Here is an 18,294-nt window from a genome sequence, read left to right as displayed (position 1 = left end):
TTTAGGTGATTAGAAAAACATGGTTTGCTGAGATTATAAATGAATGTTTTTTTACAACTACAATCTGATTGAAACATTAAGTTTATTATGTATCATCACTGGTTTTTTAACGTGTAGTATTTTCCTGATTAACATTGTAAAAGAAGCTCGGATATCACTACTTTACTATACATTGCTTACCAGCATTTTGTATTATCAAACTTCAGTTATGTAATTATTTATATGTACTTCCAAATACTTTAATGAAAATCTATATAGAAATAAATCTGACAACAACATTTTCTACACATTTCATTTGATATACCTTTTTTTTGTAGAATATATCAAATTAAATGTGAATGTAACAAAAATATTGACCAAACATAATTTGAAATACTACATTAATGAACATAAAGGTTATGTACGTAATAAAAATATGTTAATTTCTAAAATGGCCTAACACATTGCAGAAACAGGTCACTCAATACAGTGGCATAAAACAATAATTTTAAATGAACCCAATACAGTAAATGAGTTTAATATCAGAAAATGTATTGAAATTTTGTGTTGTAAATGTAAATTAAATAATCATTTGTTAAAAAGACATGAATAATTGGCTGGCAATAGTGCTGAATTTTGGAAGAAAGCATTGACTTCATATGTGCAGTATTCATGTCAACCCACTGAATTACAGTGAGTCCAACCATTCTTATATAAAAACCCGCTTTTCATGTAGAGTTTTTACTTGTGATGATGGTAGCAGAAGCTATCAAAACATGTAGAGTCATTATTAATTATTTTTTAATTTTGTGTAATGTAAACGTTGTTTTGCCTATATTTTTATTTAAAAAATATCTTGTCAGCACTGTAGATTTTAAAGCAATTCCAGAATATATGCAAACAGAATTGTTTAATTCATCACCTTTCTGAACTTTTTTAAGTGCCTGTGATATTCCATGTTTGTTATATGTGTTGGATTAATTACATCTACATCACAACAAAGGTTAATTCAGAAACAATCATTTTATTGAAGTACACTATATACTTGCTAAAAATGTTCTTTATAACAAAACTATATTTTTTTCCTTTTATCCCCAGATCTTCTAACAGTGCTTTTCACCTTTGAATTTAGTATTGTGGGTCTTGTATTTTTGTAAGCTATGATGTGTCCATACATGTAGTGTAAGTTTTCTCCATTGTAATATTCTTTAGAAACAGGCTAAAACAAATGATAAAAATGATTTATTACACATGTAAAGCCACCATAAAAGTATCAAAATAGTTCTATACAACACAAGAAAATAAACTAGTCTTAGTTATTGTGTATTATCCTGTTTTTATAACAGAAAAATTTTCTAACAACTTGTAATTAATTAATTAACTAACTACAGTATGTTTTTCAGATATATGATCACCCCAAAGTACAAGCCAGTCATCACTAACACCTTAATAACTTGAAACTACAAAAAATTCATCCCATAATAATCTGTCACTGTTGTAAAAAAAATTAACAGCATTAATAAACCAAAGTTAGTTTTCTGACTTGGGATAAAAAACAGCACAGTTAAAATTTGTACATTTTACTTGAATTTTGTTAAGTCTACACAGGAGTACAGATCTATTCACAAACAATTATCTTATTATATCAACTATATAGCTTCTAAAAGCATTATTTATGACAAACTATACTTTGTATTCCATTTTATCCCCTTATCTTCTGATAGCACTTTTCACTTTTGAATTGCTTGTTGGATTTATTTCTGATCTTGTATTTTCCTATTATATGAAAGTCAGGGGTCAATAATTTCCAAATGAAGACAATTCTGGAAAAAATGGTCCTCAACCTGTCCTAATATTTTTCAGACACCTTCTTTCTTTACATGGGGGTAGTCATTTTCTGCATGCAGTAATTTTTTCATCTTTCAACATATCTCTTGACAACAGCAGAAGGACTTTTTAATGTATTTTAACACACTTTCTGGTGCCACTCTGGTCCATACTGATATGATAATCCAGCTCTTTGACAGCAATGATGCTAAGAGCTAGACTGGGATCAGTTGAACTGCTTCCAGCCTGATATCTTAGTAACCAATTGCATGTAACTTTCTTCACATTTGGTAGTGTTGTCAGAAACTAGGCTATCTGCTCTCCTGAGCAGGTATCTATAACATTCATGATCTTTGTGAGTGTGAGATGTGGAATTTTGAAGAGATACTAAGACTTGAAGACCTGGCATTTTCACAAAGCATTGGATGACATTTGGTATGGTTAACAAACACATGGTATGGGTCATTTCTTAGCTGCTGTTTCAACTGTTCAGATTTATTCTCTTCCTTTGCATTTCTTCTGGTACTTCCTCTGACACAGTTCTTGAACCTTTATATTCTAGGCCTGCTTAGAAATTGTCCATTTTCAGTATTGCATTTTGAAATTTCTTAAAGTAATTTGATGTAGCATTTAACAGTATGATTGCCATATTCCACTTTCTCTACCTGTCTACCATAACTACACTTCTCTATAATTGTTTTATACACATTAGACTCTCCATCTTCTATTATTTTCCTACAAAGTAGGCCATGCATGTCTTCACTGTTCCAAAATCCTTCCACTATAATACCAGGATTCCATTTGTGTGGAAGGTCCATTCCAGTTTCTCAGCAATTATGCTCTTTAGTGATAGCTACTCATGTATTACATAAGCAAGTGCTACAAAACTTGTTCCTCACACCAAAGTATAATAATTTTCTTTTACAGAAACCAATTATAGCAGCAGAACCATACTTTGCAGTGTATTTTTTTCCCATAACTGCACTGGGACCAGCCATCATCAGCATAAATAATAAATGCTGTGCCATCACTATCAGTATCTCCTGCTTCTTTCTCTACTTCTTTTATTTTACTCCAGCATCCTTTACTGTTCAAAACATTTGCTTTCCCACATCTAAAACAAACAGAATATAAAGTTAGATGTAATTTTTATTATAACTTTATGACAATGAAATATTGATGTCTATTGTCACTTACTTGATACTTGCAGATTTGAATCTGTTGAAATGTAATATTATTCAACAACAAAAAAAAACTCTTTTAACCCTTTGACTGCTATAATTGCATTTATCCGACTTCACATTCATAGCTGTTTGGTGCAACAAGTGGATTTACCCCATGGTGTCACAAAAACATTTTCTCATAGTGCAACAATCGGGATACTCACATGTCCTTGAATTTCTCACCTTAGTAATGCATGTGCGTACATCACCAAACAAAATCATAACTAGTGGATTTTGATATTGAAAAAGTACTAAAAAATGCCACATTCTAAATTGCATTTTTTAGTGGATAATTGACACTTTTCAACAACCCACCCAAAATTTAATTACATACCCAAAGGGTTAAAGATATGAAAAAGTGTAATGTGAAATTACTATTTTTACCATACATAATTTTCAGAGTGAAAGGAAAAAAAAGTATAAAATTTTGGTATACCACAAACTACATTAATAATTTTTTGCATTTTAGATCATATGTTATTATTATTTAAAATACCTTTCTGACTTTCTTCTTGTATCTGATAAATATGTTCAGAGACATGACTGGAACTCCTAAAATTGAGAAAATTCCATCCAAATGAGCATGCCTTCCACCACCACTAACAACACCCCAAACTGCAGAATCATTTACATCTAATTTATCAAGGTCTTCCACATCCACATGTTCTTCTGGTTCTAATCCTATTTTAACAGTTTCAAAGCACAAGTCACAAACAAACTTGAAAGTCGACTTGAGACCTTCTTTGGATTCCGAAGAAAATTGTAGCCAGCTACATGTACTTGTCTTACACCTAATAAAAAAACAAGATCTCTTTATATCAGCATCAACTTATTATATTAAAAGGAAAAGAATCATAATATTAAAAATAATAAATAATCTCCTTTAAAAAACAATGTCCTCTTGTGGGACATCAGTATGTTTACAGCCTTACAACACTAAAATCCAGGGTTCAATTTCCCATGGTAGACAAAATGTAGATAGCCCAAAAAAGAACTACTACTACACACCATTATAAGAAGTTTGTTTCATAATATGAAAGATAATATCTACCTATGAACTTCAAATGCCATAAAGTGAACGAAGTCCAGTGTCATTGTTTGGATTAGGTTTTTCTTCTTCTGTGATGAAAGGTAGTTCCATGACATTGCTTGAACTCAAGGATTCTAAATTCAGCTCATTACTAGAAATAAAAAGGAAACATGCAACTCAAAAATAATACTGATTCAAAACAAAGATTTCTGTGAGATTTGTTTTGTGTTGCAGGAATAACAATTATCACATGAAGCCAAGATACATACTAGCTTAATTACAATGATATGTGTATGTAATCTTCACTTAGATTACCTTTATTCTTGACTGCTTTCCATTTTTCTTTCATATAAATGCCACACTTGGCAATGGATGTATATACAAAACATGTTCACGCCTTCTAGTGAGTTACTGAGAAAATAAATTTAATAATTATGATAAGATTATCATGTACTACCTGCCATCTAGCAACAATTAGTAAAAGTACATTTACAATGTTCATAATGCGTTATGTATTACTACTCCCATGATTTCTATTACATTTATAAAAATTATTGACAGGTATTTATTTATAATGATAAACTGTTATCTGATCTGTTTCTTATTTAAACTTTTTTTGATAAGTATCAATTAATTTGCCAAAAAAGCATTGTATTCCAAACATTATAATTTTCCAAACAAAATGAGATATAAAATATGCTAGCAGATTAATTCTATTGTATTACATTCATAGAATTATTCACAAAGAAGGTGTATCCCAAACATATGTATGGAAATGACAATGGAAATTCAATCATGGCTTTTATAAAGTTCTGGAGGCTCTCGGAATATTTGAATTATAGTTTTGTGCATAAAAAAAATGACCTGTAAAACATTTAATTCTTTATCAAAATATACATGGTACTTAATACTATTTGCAAAACTGCTTAAGTTAGAGTCAACTTTCACATACTCATGTTCAAACCAAGTGCTAAACACATAAGCCATATTATCTTCTTGTGTATATGCTTTTAGTAACACTTGCATCCTTACATTTGATATTTGTAATGAACCATTTTTTATTTTCTATTTTTAAAAAACACTGGAATTGTTGTGAATACATATATATATATATATATGAGATGGAACTGTGACTTCTTCCCTACATAGTCTATGAATGAATAAACAGTTTTAAATAACCTATGACACATATACAGATATTAACATTGATTTATGATACAACATGCTAATATAAATGAATAATCTTTGAATAAGCATGAGTATAAGACGAAAAATAAGTACAAACCTGCTATTTTTATTTTTCCTTCTACCATGTACCTTAAAATAAAGTATAGAGAACATCAGCAAGTACTGTTTGCTATATGAAAATGGTCACAATATTTACCTGCCTGAAAATAATGAAAACAGCTTTTGTTTTATTTGGAAAAGTTAATCAGATATTAAATCTGTTACCATGATATCAAACTTCAAAGAAATACATCACTGATCTTGAAGATGTACAAATTTATCCCATAGAAATTCATTACATTTGTCAATAAAGCAAGCAGAATTATTCTCAAATGAACTATTATTTCCATTTACACACTGACTTGCAGCTTGAAAATTGCAAGGCCATGCAAAAGCCTTGAAAAGACTGCTGTTGAATCCATAAAAAAATAATCTCTGATGTATTCTGGAATTTTTCTATCATACACATATGTAGTACATAAAAGCAAAATAGTCAAGACTATAGTAAAACATTTTTCCATGTTGATATGTGTTTATTATGCTTTTCATTAACTGAACAAGAAAGTGTAATTATATTTCTCCAGTACAAAATACAAAGTTCATGCACCATCATAAAAGTTGTAAATGCCAACAAGATGACATTCTTTGCAATACTTTTATGATAAGATTTTCTATCTTTGATTTCAAAAAATTGATCATGATCTTTATTGTTATTATAAAGTCTAAATCACTATCCTGTTTCTTACCTAGAGACACGAGCTGCTTTACAAATGGAAATCAAATCCAAGTAACTGAAAATAAGGTGTAGAACTTCTGTCTGAAAATAACACATCCAAAATGTTTACCAAAAATACAACTGTTTAGTTCATTTTTAAATATTCACTTCCATATGAAATCAATTACATCTTCTGCATTTTAACACTATTTCTGTGCCTCTTACAAGTATAAACTTTATTTTCCTTGACCAAATCCATTTCCAAGTTGTTCATCAAATAAATGTTTTTTTTTATGATGCTATTATTTATGATGTTATTTTATGTCTATACATTTATTATTTACATTTAATTTTTCACAAACTTTAATAAACTATGTAGCAGTCTATTGGGATAAATCATACTAAATGATTAATATTAGTTATTTAAAGCCTTAGCAAAGGTATAATTCACTTTACCAATATTTAACCCTCTCACAATGGACAGGTCAAAGGATGCATAATACAATGTTTTAGATTTATTTTCAAAATTTAATCAAGCAACTTTATTATCATATGTCAATAAAATTGTCATCATAACATAGTTTATAAGTTTTAATTTCTTAATTCGACACAAAATATTTAAATAAAATTGCCAATTATGCTTTTTTGTGTGTCATATGACGTCTTCTTGTCTTATTTCTGTTTATATTTTATTATGCCTACCATACAACACCTATAGTGGTTAATTGTTGCACAGTTAGAAAGCCAGGAAAATAATTATGGAATATAGTTTCCTTTTTGCATGTTACTACTCTGCGTTCTTTGGTTCATTATTTAATTCAACAGAAATTATTTACTATAGTAGTACAATTAATATAAAAAAGTAGGGTTACATTTTATTGACAGTCAATAGCAAAAAAAAAAAAAAGACCCAGGTAAGTTCCTTATTTTGTGTCTTTCATGTGTATTCTTTATTTATTATTATGAAAGTAACTAAAATGTAAAAATTGAAAAGTTTTTAGTTTAGATAAAGTAAAACAAATAATGATATTAATAACTAGCTAAAGTACCCGGCTTCACTCAGGTTATTTGGTTGATTAATTCTATATGACTATGTCAGTGTGTGTATTCTGAGCCCATTTTAGCATAAAAGTATAACCTATATACTATTGTTGCTCCTTTACAGTCTGTGGCCTGTTTATAAAGGTAACCTTCTATTTAGCTTATCCTCTGATTTTAAACTTAAATAATAAAAACAATAAAAACAAACCCCTTTAATTAACGGAGGCTCTAAATTAGAAAGCAATAAATATTTTTTTCAATCTTGTAGTTTATACATTTCATTTTATACTTTCAGCAAATAGTCTTTTAACAACAATATTAGGTTATACTTACTTTTATTGCTAGGCAACATGATATAAAAGACATTGTTGGAATGCAATGTTACCAAAACACACTGGCTTTTCTATATATTACAAGTTGTTATGTAAGGAACCACTTACCTTCTATGTGATTTTTCACCCGATTGCCTCATTAAAAAGATGCGGATGCTCGCACATGTGTGTCTGTCTGTAATTTATATCTACAATTTGTAATATAAGAAACCATTTCCTTTCTATGTGGGTTTTCGCTAGCTTGCCTCATTAAAAAAGATGCGGACACATATGTGTAAGATAAGTAATAATAACCAGGTGCACACTCTCAGGGTCCACTTAGTATGGGTGCAAAATTTCAGTTCTCTAGGTTCTTTCCTCTTAGATCTACAACAGTCACACATACACAGATATGCAAATACGTTTGTGTATGTCTGTCTGTGATTTCTATTTCTAACATAAGGAACCACTTGTTTTCTATATGGTTTTTCTCTAGCTTGCCTCATTCAAAAAAGGCACATGCGTGCATGCATATGGATAAGATAAATAATAATACCTAGGTGCAGACCCTTGAGGTCCACTAGCATGGATGCAAAATTTCAGGCTTCTACTTTCTTTCTTCTTGGAGCTATGGTGGTCACATTTCTTTTCTAAGTGTATGAATACAACTGTGCCAAGGGAAAGAATAAATATTATTGCATGCGAATGTAGAGGGAGAATATGGGCATGGAGGTGTGTTGCACCCCTATTGGTGGAGAGTGTGCTGCATGATACGTCATTATGTAGTAGCACAAATATACATGGACGCACATGGAATTAAGTGGGAGTTTTCACAAGGTTGGGGTTGCATGCAAATCTCTCAGTTAGAATGTGTGAACTCAAGAGGACACAACCATCTGCGTATGGAGGTAAGTATTCATTTCAAAAATTTACAAGGTGACTAATACGATAAAGAACTTTCATTTCTTTGTCTATGTTCTAAAGATAATACAACAAGAGGACAGAAGTCTATGAACCGGAAAAGGTAGGTTTGGCTCCAGGTAAGACAGTTTTATTTTCCTAACAAGGTGACTGACTTATGGATTGAGCTTTTAGCAGTAGTGGAGACGAAAAATTGAAGAAATTTAAAAACATGTTCAAAATTTGTATAAGGTTATATTAATGTAATCCTATCTTGCATTTGAAACTAGAGGGGCACCCAGTAGAGCGCATACCTCCACCAGGCATCGATGATCATATTCAGCTCTCAAAAAATAAGAAAATATGTCTGTATGCCCATCATTATCAATGGACACAGACCATTTTGGCAGGACAATGAGGAATAACATTCTACATATTTTCACCAAGTTTCATCAAAATCCAATAATTTTTTTATTGAGTTATACAACAAACATTGTGTGAAAAATCCCCATTTTTTGGATTTTCATAACCTTGTTGTGATCTTGACCCTCCAAAAATTAATCACTTCTAATTAGGATCATAGTCCAAATGTATATCAACTTTTATCCAAATCCATTCAGCTGTTTTTGAGAAATCCTGCTGATTGCTGAAAAACACACACACACACAGGGGTGATAACATAACCTCCATCACATTCAGTGGTGGAGGTAACAACTAGATCAGTCTTGAATAAATTTTACAATAGTTTATTGATACAAGAGCTGGGTTATATAGATATATAAAATAAAAGGGTGGGTCTGTAGACTACCATAGCTCCAAGTAGAAAGAACCTAGAAACCTGAAATTTTCCACTCATACTAAGAGGACCCTGAAGGTGTGCCCCTGGGTAATATTACACACATTATCCATGTATGTGTGCACCTGTGCATCTTTTTAATGAGGCAATCTAGTGAAAAACCACATAGAAAAGAAGTAGTTCCTCATATTACAAACAGCAATCACAGACAGACATGCAGGTGCGTGCATGCATGTGCACACGTGTGTCTGTTTATGTGTGACCACCATAGCTTCAAGAGGAAAGAACCTAGAAACCTGAAATTTTGCCCCCATACCATGTGGACCCTGAGAATGTGCAATTTGTGTTACTTATCCACATGTGTGCGTGCATGTATGTCTTTTTAATGAGGCAAGCTAGCAAAAAAACACATAGAAAGGAAGTGGTTCCTTATATAACAACTTCTAATATATAGAAACACCAGTGCATTTTGGTAACAATGCATTCCAATATTGACTTTTATGTCATGTTGCTTAACAACAAAAGTATATAGGTTATACTTTTATGCTAAAATGGTTTCAGAATACACATACTATCAAACTGATAACCCGAGCGAAGCCGGGTAGTTTCAGTAGTATATATTACTAAATGACAGCCCATTATGTTTGTGTGTATTATCATTTATCACCTAGAGTTTTGTATGGTAACTGGAAACTATCTGACAGTGTGCATGGAATATGTTTCTAACATTTTTGCTTGAGGAGAAGCCCCCCAGAAAAAGGGCAAATCCCCCTATTATTTTTCTTTTTTTTAATAGGCTTCCAGTTTCTGTCACCCAGAGTTGGCTGGCTTGGTTACATGGGCTATTTTGTTTTAGGATCATTACCAGTAAAGGGAGATAAAAAAAATACCTTTGAGAAAAGGGCAAATTTCCACTTTTTCCTACACTGTTAGCTTCCAGAGTTCACTGCCTTATTACCATAATGTTTTGTAGGGTAACTGAAAAACTGTCCAATGGCGTACATGGGAAAAAAAAACACGGAAATATGGCACATTTCCTCTTTTTATACACTTTAAACTTTGAAGCTGGGTACCCAATTAGCATCTAATGGGGTCAGAAAAAAAAGAAATAAAGGGAACATTATCTAACATTGTGCTTTATACCATTTTCCTTCCTTAATGGGTATCCTCAGCTAGTATATGCATAAAAACAAATTTTGATTGTCATATATATAAGAAATCATTATTTCACAATGATTAAACTAAACTAAAATAATTGACTAGCACGTTCTACTGGTCAAGATAAACAAATTACAAGGATAACTACTTTAAAAACTATCATGCTTGTGTGTTCAAAATGGTTACACAAACCAAAGATCATATAAAGAATATGCTAAAATGACCTTTTATTTTTGCATATAATTCTGACTTAGCCATTGATTTACAGAATGTATTATATCATTTTTTATGAGAAACACGTTTAATTCATGACTAGAACCAATTACTGAAAAATTTGCATAAACATAATTAATGTATAATTTTTTCTCTCTCTTCTTTGCATACATTTATAGTTTTTAGATTTTAATCTTTTCCTCATTGTTTTAGGTCATGGACATTCAGTATTGTTGCCTCAAGGAGTGACAGAGGATACAATATATTGTTTTCTTTCTGTATTATTTAAATCTGCTTTTCTGTTCTGCACATTGTTTTCAGTTCAAACTATGTTGGTATTATACATTTATCCCTTGATAAAGCTGGCATAGTGAAATGTTTGGGTTTAAAATATTTTGTATGTGAGTAGTCATATTATTATAATTCTTACAATCTCTGTCATTATACACTCTAAGTTGCATTCAGTGAAAACTAAAATATTTTCAGTTGCTAAAACATCTAATACCTCAAAATTTAAGTTAATAGCTATTGATACTTAAAAAATTTTAAACTTCATGTTAATATATTGCAATATTTTAAGCAATTATTTACTAGGAAAAGAAAAATAGCTTTTTCCAATGGCTCACTTATCTTATGTGTCTAAACTTTAAGAAATCAAAATATAAATTCAGTAATAATACTCCTACATACTTACTGGTATCAAGTCAAAATAGCCATTGCCTCTGAGAAGACTTTCAGAAGCTTGTACTGATGATTGGAGTGTCCACAGATCAAAGCTGGTCAGAACATTATCTACTTCAAGTTTTCTACCACTAGTAAAGCTAGAAAACACATTTCTTTTGGTCCCAACCAATAAAATGGCATCAATTTCTGAATAGTAACTCAAATGTTTGTGGAAGAACTCAACACAAAGATGACTGAAGACAAAACAAAAAAATAGAATAAAATGTATTAACATTTTATTCCAATGAACATATTCACTCATATACAAAAACACAAACAACATATCAATCACAGATTATTTTAAAACAGCCTTTCAAGAATTTGTTTAAGCTTCATTGGTAACAGTGCACTCTTAGGTTATACAAATAATTTATATTAATTTATTTACATTTAAAGTAAAATACAAGGAATACAAATAATTTATATTAATTTATTTACATTTAAAGTAAAATACAAGGAATATTTTCCCCATAACATAAAGTATGGATTATGTGGTAACTAAAGAAATAATGAGAAACAATTTGTCTAACCAAGCCAAACTTTATAAAAAGAAGCTAATATTTATATTTTTGATTCATGAGAAGAAAGAAAATAATTTAAACAAATTACCAAAGTTAAAAAATTCACTAACTTTGTCAAGAAATTTGCATTGCTAATATTTGGAGAAAATAACCGTGCTTCTGGCTTCATGTATTGTGGTGAGCCACTCCATAACTCATGCCACCTATACATGAAAAGAAAATGTTTCATCTTTTACTGTACTGTGACTTAAAATCTTCCACAATTTTAAAATATTTTAAATGAAAATAATAAAATTTTCTCCATTTTTTAATAATTTGATAAAACATAAAAAATTAATCAATTCTACACAAGATATTTTCCTTTAAATATAGAACTTAGATATAAAAATATAAAATCTTGAAGAGAGAGAACAAGATAAACATAATAGAGATTAATTACTTCCTAAGAACTTTCATGTCAAGTTAAAATATAATAAATTAACTTAATTAAAAACAATTTTATAAGCAGTTTAAATTCAATTGTTTTAAAACTAATTTGGAACTAACACAGTAATTTACCATTTATATGATAGAGAGTCGGAAAAACACAAAATGTCTTACACTATACTGAAATATATTCAATTATTATACCAGTTTATGAGGTGTCTTTCAATTACATACTAATCTCTTGCACCTCATTGTTCTAAAAATCCTACCTGCAGATCATATCTGAATTGACTTGTAACAAATTTTGGTTACTTTTGTGTACATGAAAACAAAAATATCTCCTTTATATTACAATAAAGAAATTCAAACATGTTGTTTAGCTTTATAATACCCTGAATGTTTATTGCCATCCTTTCAGCAACATTTAAGAAGAACATAAATTTAACCATGTGTTTGAGACACCTAAAAAAAGTTAATTTTAATATTAATATTTTTAAAATTTAATTTTAAAGATTTGTGCACAAAATATTAAGACACTCTCTGCAATGGTAAACCACTCATCCCATGTGTTGAAAGGAGAAAAAAAAACCAACACCTAGGTTATAGACTGACAAATAATAACTTTTTACACTGAACAATATATTGAATTTGTAACTTAATGCAATTTTTTTTTTAAAGTTAGGCTTCAACCATATTTCATGAGGCAACTAAAAAATTAATAATAAAAAACAATCAATAAGAAATGAATGATAATTTTGTTAATCTCTATAATTCGAGCACAGATGTCTGTCTACAGTCAACATGTTGTTGTGAGGAACTGGCTGAACTAATTTAGATAAAAGTTGGTAGAATAACTCAGATGGATTCCACAAGAATTGATTTCAAATGGATAATCAATTAGACAGCAATCCAAGCTTGCCAGTCATTTTACCACCTTAATGATTCAAACCAGGGCTCAACTAAGTGAGGAGGTCAGTAGCACAATACATGAAGCTGACATCAAATGAAAATAATGTTTAATGCCACACACAGTACAGTAACTTTGCACCACAGAAATAATACAAAAGTACTATCTGGCTCAAAGTAGTGGAAAGTAACAGTTAATTCTCCCATATATATCATTACTTTATAAAGCCTGGCACCATTAATAAGTTATAAAACTATGTAACAATTTTATAACTGTCATGAACATGGAAAATTACACTGATAATAACAAACATTAAAAAATACATTTAAACTTATATTTTTCAATATTATACAGATACCAAAGGTATGACCTGAAACTAACAGATTTACAGAGTCACTGACCAACAACCACTCAGCTGTTACTCTTACCAACACAAAATCTATCATTAACAAGTAAAAACAGCAAGGTGTAAGTGAAATGAGAAAATGATTTTTACCAACACTAGTTTCTTGAATGGGTCCATTTGTTTGTTACATTGGGAATATTAATATATATATAAATCAATAAATCTAATGCTATTAAATCTAGCAATTGTCCATAAGCAATTAAAATTAGTACTATAAAACAATAATGAATTAAATACAAACAAAAAAACATTATAATGAATTCAAATTCGATGACAAGGAACACACTTTGAGATTAATAATGCTTGGAGATGGCTTGAATGGGTAATGAAAAAACTTTAATGTAGGTTTAACATAACAGCAAATGCACAACTTTTCAACAAGGTTTTGTCATCATCAGGTCATAATGTGAATTTTCCACTTCAATTTCCTTGTTGAGAGAAAATCCTCTTTCTACCATTGCTTGTCCATGTGAAATTTGGAGCAAACCTTTTACAACACTCCAGACTTTACTGAAGTGGACATTTTTAGACAAAATATTAGACAAAAATTCATCCAATCTGCATTCTTTTTATGTGTCAAAAATGATGGAAAATCTGATCAATTGTGCATTACATACACATCAATTAGTTATTCAAACCGGGCCAATACGTTATCACTGGCTGTTAATCCTCCAGGCATTCTCCTAGCTTCTAACAGCAAAGAAAAGAAAAGCAGTTTTTTTCATCCTTGTCATGCTGTCCTGACTTAATGTTGCCATGGTTTTGGGGTTGATACCTGTGATATATCGGGCCAGTGGATACTTGAAGGGGGAATTTCTCCAGTATCTCACTAGCAAGCTTCACCATAAAATTATGGCATTCATTTCTCAGTTCCATGAATTTGATATGACTGATGGCCTTTGGAGTTGATGAAAGGATTTTACTGAGCTCTTGTTCTGCTGCAAATCCAAGAACCATAGTTCTCTTTGTTCTGTAAATCAAGTCTTTGGAGCTTTACATAAGTAATATTGTCCAACACTTTCAGTTTCATGAAACGTTTCAGTATGTTCACTACCATGGTGAAAATATCCTGTACAACAAATGGCATCATAAGCCCATCAGTTTGATAAGTTGACAAAAATGGTGATATCAGTTTAGCGATGGATGTGAATGACAACATTTTTGGAATGATCAGTTTATTTTTGATGCATAAAGCAACAATATCATACAAGTTAGTCTTAGGATTTGTCAATTCTTTTCCCGTCACTTTTGTAACATACTGGACAATGTTTGGCCATATCTGTATAGCACATTCTGCCACGGGAACATTTTCCAGCCACCTATGGAAACAAAAATTAAGAGGAAAACATCTGATCCAGTGACTGATGTATAGTCCTCTCTTCTTGCTGGTTAATCTTTGAATAATCTGTAGAGACTCAACAAAAGTTTCTGAATGGGCCATGTTGAAGCAGCAGCACCAACCTTGAAAGTGCCATGGAGCACATGTACACTACAACTATCAACCAATAAAACTGACTTGTCATACTGTGTTGATAGGTCGTCACCAACAAGTCACTTGAATATTAGATTTACTCTGGAACCATCGATCAAGAGCTGCACCGATTTCTTTCCGTTTGGTCCTTCAACAGCCAACTCAAAGTGATGCATCACATTGTTGGAAGTTGCAAGCCCAATGAAAAATGATCCATAATATATGGTTTTTTACCTGTGCAAAAAAACAAAAAAACCCTTGATGCTTACAACCATAACAAACTTAATTATTTACAAGAATATAAGTAGTAATTTCTTCAAAAATTATCATCACTACCACCACTATTATTATCATTATTAGTAGAAGGAAATTATAACTGGTTTCTGAATTATTTGAGTAATAGAGTTACAATAACAAGAATTGGAGAAATAATGAGTGATCCAATGACAATAAAATATGGTGTTCCACAAGGTTTAATTTTGGGTCCCCTGCCATTTAATTTATATGTTAATGATATTGTAAACATAGGTTTAAAAAGTATAATATAGCAATATGCAAATGATACAACTTTAACCATAAATCATGTTGATGTGGAAATTAGTAAAGAAATTTTACAAAATGATTTCATTAAACTAAAGTATTGGCTTAATATAAATGAAATTTATATGAATACTGATAAAACAAAAAGTATGATAATTCACTCACAATATACAAATATTAATAAAAAAATTTTACAAAGTCATGATCAAAGATGTATTACCAAATACAAACATTTATTTGCAGAAAACAAGCAGTATTCTGATTGTAAGTTTAAGTTAATACTAAGACATACTTAGGGCTAATTATAGATAATATTTTTTGTTGGTCTAAAGATATAAATATGATTTGCAATAAATGAAGACCCATTACAGCAAAGTTATGGAGGATATAGAATATTTTACCAATCAACATTTAAAAAATAATTTATGTATCATTAGCAAAATCTGTTATACCTTATGGATTGACAATACATGGCTCAACAAGTAACATTCACTTAAAACAAATAAAAAAAAGGAATTCAAAGTTCATCTTTGATGAACTTAATACAAATGTTATATTAACAGATGAAATTATAAGCGATCAATTATTGGATAAAAAATGTACTTTATGAATATATGATTATTATAGATTCTTATAATAAGAATATTATGGATTCTGGTGTTCAAGTTATAAAAATCATATGTATAATATGTATTATTTTAAAAATTTATTTCATTGAATAATGCTTGAAAGAACACAGAATAATAATATGCAAAAACAATAAAATGTCCCATAACTATCACAATTTTTCTGGCTTTCTAACTACACAACAACAGTTATTAGAAATCCTGCAAAGCTAGTCAATATGGTTCACATGGGAGCAAAACTTAAACAGAAAACACAAAAGGAGTGGTAAGTAAATTACAAAAGTGGGATGCCTAGAGAGAACTATGGGAAATAAAAAATTTCTCTAATCACTGCATGATAGAGGTATGTGCTCTAATGAACACCACCACCCCTCTGGTATTATTATTAATTTCAATCTTTTAACATGTATGTAAATGATTGTTTGTGATAATGTTGCAAAACCATTACAGGATATTATGTTTTTGTGTTATAATTATTAAATTGTTAGCTTCAGATATACATGAATATGAAATTTTCACATAGACTAAGATCAATTTTGCCATTTTGTCTAGTTATATTTACTAACATTTATAGAAATACATGGTCATAGTAATAAAGAAGTATTCCACAAATAAGCTGATTAAGCTTCATTGGAACTTTTTTATTTTTGCATGTTTAAATATTTCTACACTGACTGAAGGTGTATCGTTAGTAAGAGAAAGTAACATAGAAGGTATATTCTAATTAACCTTTTATCTGTATTTTATTTATTAAGGTTCTGTTCCTCATGATGAACATAGTCTGCTGCTTGTTGAACACAAACATATGTGCTTTCTGCTGGCAGCATGTTTTTTTAAAGCTACTCTCCCATGTTCAAGATATCAAATGCCTTCATGCACAAAGTGCATCTTGTATTGTATTTATCCACATCTTGGTTCAACCAAATACAGTATTCAGGTTTCTTGAGCCACCCCTCATTAAATTTGCATTTGCCTCTCAGCATTGTCAACCAATGTCAGGCGACATGTAAGCCCACAGTTCTGCTTCACAGCACAAGAATTTATGTTGTATGCATTGTGTGTATATCAATCGATAGAAAGACACATTTGGGTAATTGAAAACAAGATTTGTGGCATGCATTGCATTCTCTATGATGAACGATAATAATAGTAACAAATCACTATCAAAAACCCAGACACCTCACATAAATTGCACCTGACCTGAAAAATGTGTATGGTTTAAAAAAATAACTAAAAAAAAAGATCGAACCCTTCACGTTGGGATTAGGTATAATTTACATATCAATGAACTTTTGACTAAAATTTCTAATGCAGGAGGGCTTTCATTTTTCCAGGGATAAATAAAAAAATCAGGACTTTCCCAGCATTTTCCAGGATGCATGTAAATCCTGAAATTCGCAATAGGTTCTGCATACTGAGATGGTATTATCTATTTGCAGTTGTATTAGTCTTAGGAAGTTGGTAAATGACCTCTTGCTGACAGCGAGGTAGTAGGCTGTCTTTAACATCTTTTCCATTTTTACAAAAGTGTCAGAGTTTATGTTTTGCAGGTTCTTTTCTGTATCTCCTGGGTCACTATATTTTTAGGTTCTGCTGCACAGTGAGTAATAAGTACACATATGTAAGCATAAGACTTTGTGTGTAGTTTTACCAAAGTCTTTATCAATACTCTTGTTATAAAAAATGCACTATGCTGTTTTGTCAGAGCTACATTACTGATATATTTGGCACAATATAATCTTGTAACCAATTAGTTTTCAACTCTGCAACTTGTGGAGAGTTTTTCACATAGCAGAAACCTTCTATTCCTTTACTAGGGAATTTTTTGGGGGGAAATGGCATGCTGTCTCTGAAACTGGAAAAAATAAAACAATTTCTGAAGCTGTGGCTAACAGCAGTGGTGACTCATCAAGTTTTCATGGCACATTTGAGGTACTGGCTGAAATTGACTCAACAAGAATGAAGAAATTGAATAATGAAATAAATAAAAATACATTTATTTTTAAATAGAATGAATAAATAAAAAGTACACAAATTTTCAAATTAAATATTAAGATAAATTATGTAAAAAGCCCAAAATTTAATACAATACAAAAAACATGATAGATAATGAACTTAGCTAGACCTATGTTGTCAGAAGTAAGCCTCCAATTAAAGAAAATTGATAAACTGATATACGAGGCCTGTGAGAAAAGTATCCGACCTTATTTTTTTTTGCGATAACCTGATGGATTTGAATCAAGCTCGCGTGCAT

The 18,294-nt window shown here is 30.6% G+C and overlaps 1 protein-coding gene across 1 annotated transcript in view; it reads right to left on the bottom strand.

The window, feature by feature from the left end:
• The window catches only part of LOC106478620 (F-box/LRR-repeat protein 4-like), a 142,110-nt gene that overhangs the window by 95,409 nt on the left and 28,407 nt on the right, over positions 1-18,294 (bottom strand). Inside the window, 5 exon segments of the mRNA XM_022382246.1 lie at positions 4,081-4,090; positions 4,092-4,210; positions 6,033-6,103; positions 11,115-11,337; positions 11,775-11,867. Coding sequence (XP_022237954.1) covers positions 4,081-4,090; positions 4,092-4,210; positions 6,033-6,103; positions 11,115-11,337; positions 11,775-11,867 — 516 coding nt within the window.

The sequence above is a fragment of the Limulus polyphemus genome, unplaced genomic scaffold (genome assembly GCF_000517525.1).
Source record: "Limulus polyphemus unplaced genomic scaffold, Limulus_polyphemus-2.1.2 Scaffold233, whole genome shotgun sequence".
In the NCBI taxonomy this organism is placed as follows: domain Eukaryota; kingdom Metazoa; phylum Arthropoda; class Merostomata; order Xiphosura; family Limulidae; genus Limulus; species Limulus polyphemus.
Note: the sequence above shows the minus strand (reverse complement) of the source record. Positions and strands in the feature narration are given on the sequence as shown.